Source organism: Acartia tonsa, chromosome 7 (assembly GCF_053477335.1).
Source record: "Acartia tonsa isolate MP-2025a chromosome 7, ASM5347733v1, whole genome shotgun sequence".
Classification (NCBI taxonomy): Eukaryota; Metazoa; Arthropoda; class Copepoda; order Calanoida; family Acartiidae; genus Acartia; species Acartia tonsa.
In genome coordinates, this window is record NC_137266.1 from 47,115,228 (window position 1) to 47,121,227 (window position 6,000).

Here is a 6,000-nt window from a genome sequence, read left to right on the forward strand (position 1 = left end):
AAATTGTAGAGTAGCTTCGCTACTAAAAACAGCACTATAAGTACGAGTGCGATCTTGCTATTTTAACTATTGTCCCATATCTTATCATATTCATGAAATTACTGTATTTGCTATATACTACTTTTGGATATTATTATACTTGTTTTGCAAACGCATTTAATAAGGACCATCCCTTTTCCAGTTTTTATTTTAAAGAGATACTTATACTACAAGTTCCTAAACCCTATTTTGTTTAATATCTAGAGAGGGGACATTAATATAAGACTCGAGGGGGCTAGGTGTCGCTTCGGGTACTAGACCTCTTCTCCACGCACCTTGAAACATACTCCGCTTATGATTGCAGTGTAAAGCGTCCATTCACCCATCAGACAACCAACTCTCTGAGATGCACGACCTTTGTCTGAGAAGTCCCAACTGTGCGCCTGTTTTGGGCCAAGGCATTCCCCCTACTCTAACTATTTATGTCGCGCATCTGACATAGTAGCAGTGGGAACCATTTTTAACGTCTTTAGTTATGACGTGGTGTCGGACCGAGATTCGAACCCATCACCTTCCCGACGACGAGCGGATGCGCTACATGTTGAGCCACGGTCGCGGACTAAAGAGGGGACATTAGTCTGTAAGGCATACAGGCAATTAAACATGTACTTCCATTTGTTTGCTCCAAAACTTTGGGTACTTTTTAAAAAATCTACAGAAGAGTATTTTTATCGTTAGGGCTATTTTTTCTCTTGTAATATCTCTTTCAAGAGTCTTATTAACAAATACTTAATCTAATTATATTTGAAAAGAACCAAATATAATAGTGAGACCAAATTCCTTTAAAAATTTGTCATAAATTTTTGTTTAGCATATAGAAGGTCCCTTTGTTAATTAGGTAAGGTACTATTGTTTGATATTTGATACTCACATTCTAACTTCTTACTCTATTCATTTTTATATGATTAGTTCTTTTTAAAAAATAATTGGATGTCTTAATGTGTGTCTATTCAGATCTCAAAAGTAAATATCAAGAAAATGCCTTTGGTTCTTTTTTGGGGTTTAGCAAGAGAAATAGCACAAGATAAATGTTTTCTAGTATGGATTAGAACCTGTTCTCAGCCATACTGAAAAAATATGTTTCGTATGTTTCGTATTACAGACAATTTGTCATAGATTTTATAATATAAACCATAATATTATGCCAGTTTTGTTATCCCGGGACTTCTATCCCTGGGGGCTAACAACACTGGTTTTAACCATATACTTTTTCATTTAAATATTCGCGGAAAGCTGTCTATAATACAATGTGATAAATAACTATCAAAACTCCAAAGATAAAGATTTAAGATGGAGGGTGGTTTTGCTATTACTTGTTTGTGTTCTGTAAGATCTCTTAAACAAGAGCAATTATAGGTTTTATGCTATTTTACTTGAGGTAGGTCAACCCCTATAAGAGTTATAATTCCCCAAAAAACATTAATCCATAAAAAAACGAAAAATTATTAATGGACACACAGCGAAACTTATAGAACAGCTTTTCGACTTAAAAAGATATATTTGATTTAATGCCTTAAAAGAGTTAAACATTAAAAGATTAAATGTAAACAAAATTATGTGGATACATAAACAAATATATGCAGAATAGAGGGAGTCAAATTTTAATTTATGACACATAACAGTTGGGATAGTGAATATATTCCTCTTTTCTTATAAATACTGCCTAAAGATTCAGTGGCGTGTAGGGTCAGGGATTAGACAATAGCCGATAAATTAATGTACATCCCCAATGATAATACACAAAATTACCCCTTTAGTGGTTGAAACGTTTTAAAAGTCAACTTATTGAATTAACCAATTAAAATCAACTAAAGTCCCCAATGTTGGTATTATAAAACTTTGGGGACTAAAGTAATAAGTAGCTCATTGTCCCCTCTCTCTCTCTCTGGTGTAGGGTTTTATTGTATATTAAAACCCCCCTTCACATAAGTCACATAAGATCTTTTTCACGCCCTCCTAGACAACAATGCAAATATTAATAGATTTTTTATAGTTCAAAGAAAAATCTTCACAAAGAAATGTTTAGAATCTCAAAAAATACTTCCTATTTTTCAGTAGCAATATTGACAAAGGGCAAAGTTTAACAAAGAGTAGATGTTCATTGTTTCCTGTTAATAGCCATACAAATTAGTGGAAATACAGACAAAGTGAGGTAAGAGTAGCTGCGCAACTTATGATTTTAATTTATGACACCTTGGAGTCTCCTGACTGATACAATTTCATGATTAAAGAGCACAAACACTCAACAAATATGTGCATATTATACTGCAAAAATTTTAGCACATTTCTTCGACAATTTGTTCAAAAATGTATTAATTACATTAAAATTACTAAAGAAAAACAGTATAAAAGACAAAGCCCAAATTGTTTTGAAAATGATCCATGTGAAGTCATAAAAATGAAGGAGATGATAGGAGAAGTGGGAAAGAAAAGCCATAAAAAAAGAGATGGATAATCCCTTATTTTTATGACGTCACATGGATGATTTTAACACAATTTGGGCTTTGTCAGTATAAAAATTTATAATTAGAGGAAAAACGGATTTTGGACAGTACATTATGTAGCTATTCAAAGACTTATGCACACAGTCTTTTATTCGCTGGCTTAAAACTAAACAACTAGCTGCATTGTCTGAACTTTTAAACCAATCATCTCAGCATAAAAAAATTTAGTTTTAAAATCTTTTTGGCATAATTTTCAATTGAACATTTTCTAAATATGCTCAAAAATTTGTTCTTCAACATAAATAAATATTTTTTTTTCATTATTAACGTTGTTTCTACGCTATTTAAAGAATCTTAAAATTAACGCCACTCAACAAATAGCGGTTACCAAAACACACAAAACATTTTCATAACAAATTTTTTTTGCACAAAAAATCTGCAAATTTTTTGCAAGTTATAGAATTTTGCACTCCTCACATATTTATTTGGTGTTGCCAATTTTAAAATAAACTCCATACTGAAAGGGAGGGATACTTCATTTGAAGAAATTCGTTGGCTTAAAAACTTTGGGTATCAAATCTTGATTGAATGATTTTGACTAGTAGTCTCTAAACTTTCATATTTCTGCAAAAAAGTCACAGATTTTTTCTTCATATAAGTTGTCCTTTCTCCCAAGCAGACCTATCTAATTTGTAACAAGAATGAGAACACCCATAATTAGCTAAGCACAAAAAGTAAAGGATGGAAAAATAGGCAAAGTAAGTAACAGCGCAGATTATAAAAAAAGAAAAAAATATATTGAACAAAAAGATATATTAATAGAAACCTGTATGCATATTATAACATATATTTAATGCTGTCTGAAGCATAATTGACAGACCAAGACATTAAAAACTAAGAATCTCAATTGTATGAAAAATCTTTACAAAAAAATCAGCCAACTGTCTTAAATTGCAGCTTATAAATTCACGTTCCCCAAAACGTTTCAAATTAATTAAGGAGTAGCTCGGCTACAAAAATATGTACATCAATAGTCAGGCAACATTGAGATCTTTTTAAAAGCGAAGCTTTTCTATAATTAGGGTCGGTCCGTCCGTCCGTCCGTAACAGATAGCTTTTTTCGTTAATTTAGGCATGTTAGAATTGTCCTATCGATTTCAAATTTTGCATGGTGATTCCTTTAGTAGTTAGGTACGATTTAAAAGCGTAGCAACTCTAGAATCATTACCAAAATTACCGTACGTCCATTCTAAACATGTTGATTTTTTTACTTTTTTAACAACAAATTTTTATGTGATTTAATCATCCAATTGATCTGATTTTTGGTATATTGATTCCTGGGACAACAAATTATAATGTTATAAGCGAAGCAACTCTATAATCAAGTCCTAAATATATAAGTATGTCCATTAACATTATCCTGTATAAAGCATTTTTTCAACAAATTTACTTACAATTTTGCTTCGACTCTTATACATTTATATTCTGAATATTCAGTTCTGACACTATATAAGTGTTCATGTCCGTTTGTCTTACCGTTTCAGTGCTTCGCTTTTATGGATGTTGTCACCCTTGTTTTTAACAAAAATATTGAAATATTTTAGTAGCAAAGTTATTCTTCAAGTAGTGGTGCTATTTACTGGTCGAAAAGTAGATACACGAAAATAGAGGTTCTAAAGACAAAAATACGTTCAAATTGATGTCCCTAATAAGAAAGCACCAATTAAAGGGTTACAAACAGAAAAATATTGATTGTCTTTAGGTTAGGTTATGGAAAGACTTGCAGGGGTAGTATCCCACAGTGTCAGGGTTAGTATCCCACAGTGTCAGGGATAGTATCCCACAGTGTCAGGGGTAGTATCCCACAGTGTCAGGGATAGAATCCCACAGTGTCAGGGATAGTATCCCACAGTGTCAGGGGTAGTATCCCACAGTGTCAGGGATAGTATCCCACAGTGTCAGGGATAGTATCCCACAGTGTCAGGGATAGTATCCCACAGTGTCAGGGATAGTATCCCACAGTATCAGGGGTAGTATCCCACAGTGTCAGGGATAGTATCCCACAGTATCAGGGCAGCAAGAAACAAATTAAATTAAAGATTATATTAATTCTCTACTGACAGTATAAGTGATTCTTCTATCAAATATAAAGCTAAATTATCAAATTTAATGGTAGTTATGCAAAAACATGCCATAAATTAAAGCAGTAATGCTTCATGAGAGTAACTGTAGGAGATTTTCAGTATATTTAAAATAAAATGTTTACATTTAATCAAAGTGTTTTAATTTTATCTGTGGTTTGATATTTTTTCTGTAGCTTATTGTTAAATTTCAAGAAGTAATCATGATCAATAAAGAACATACTAGACCATTTATAAAAATTGTAACAGTTTAAGTTTAAATTTTAGGAAATGCCTTGACCCTAAAAAAATATACAAAACTCTTTACAACAAAATGTTGGGGCTTCTATAAAATCATGCCTATTGGCTTTTTATGTTTTAAGGATGAAATGAAGCTATATTGATTGAAATAGCCTAAAACCTGAATATATAAGTACAAAAATTAAACTATTTGTCAGATCTTACTAAACACACAAACACATGAAATAATACTTTGGCTGTTTAATTTCTTTTCTTGATAAAGAGGAGCCTATTTTGAAAGTAAGTATAATTTATGTTTTCAACTGATCATTAAACGGAATACATTTTCTATTTTACATTAGTAGAACATTACAACATAATATCAAATATATTTTGACAATTTCTATAGTTTATGTCAGCTATAAGGCATTTAATAAACTACCAATATTTTTTTCTGCAGATAACAATTATTGGAATAAAACAGGAGAAACTATTAGATTATACCAACCAATCAAGATTTAATAAAACTTTGGGTTGAGTATAATATACAGTCCTTCCCTCCCCCCTCCCCCCTCCCTGTCAAAACAGAATTTCTTTTTAATACTTATTCATGTTCTAAATCTCAAGTAGTTTAATTTATTTCAACATTCATATGCTTATAAATTCAAATAAAATCATATTTCAAAAACTTTAACATTTAGATTTTCAAAGATAAGTTACTTAAATATAAATGTATAGATATATTTATGACCCCTTGACTTAAAGGATTTAACTTTTAAGTCGATAAAAATATTGTAAATATAAGTCAATATGAAACCTCCAAGTACAATATAACTTACAGTCAGGGAGGTAGGGGACATTGGGGTGTTCATTACTCTAGTCCCCAAAGTTTTATAAACTCCTTTTCTTATTCGTTGACTTAACAACTTATGGGATATTATTGAATTTTTTTTACTTGGTTCATTAAGTTGAGTGTCCAAACGTGTCAACCACTAATTGATATCTACAGAATTTGTAATTTTGTTTATTATCATTGGGGATGTACTTTAATATATATTACCTGAAAGTGTGGATGGAACTAAATGTCGTCTGCCCACAGATTGTCTCATCCGTCGAAACTTCACAAACAAACAGATAAACAACAAAAATAACACTAA

At 31.5% G+C, this 6,000-nt stretch overlaps 1 protein-coding gene across 1 annotated transcript in view; it reads right to left on the reverse strand.

The window, feature by feature from the left end:
• The window catches only part of LOC145323873 (uncharacterized), a 34,092-nt gene extending 28,092 nt beyond the window's left edge, over positions 1-6,000 (reverse strand). The window contains exon 1 of the mRNA XM_080166460.1: positions 5,904-6,000. Coding sequence (XP_080022586.1) covers positions 5,904-5,952 — 49 coding nt within the window. The 5' untranslated portion in view covers positions 5,953-6,000. The remainder of the gene's footprint in view (positions 1-5,903) is intronic.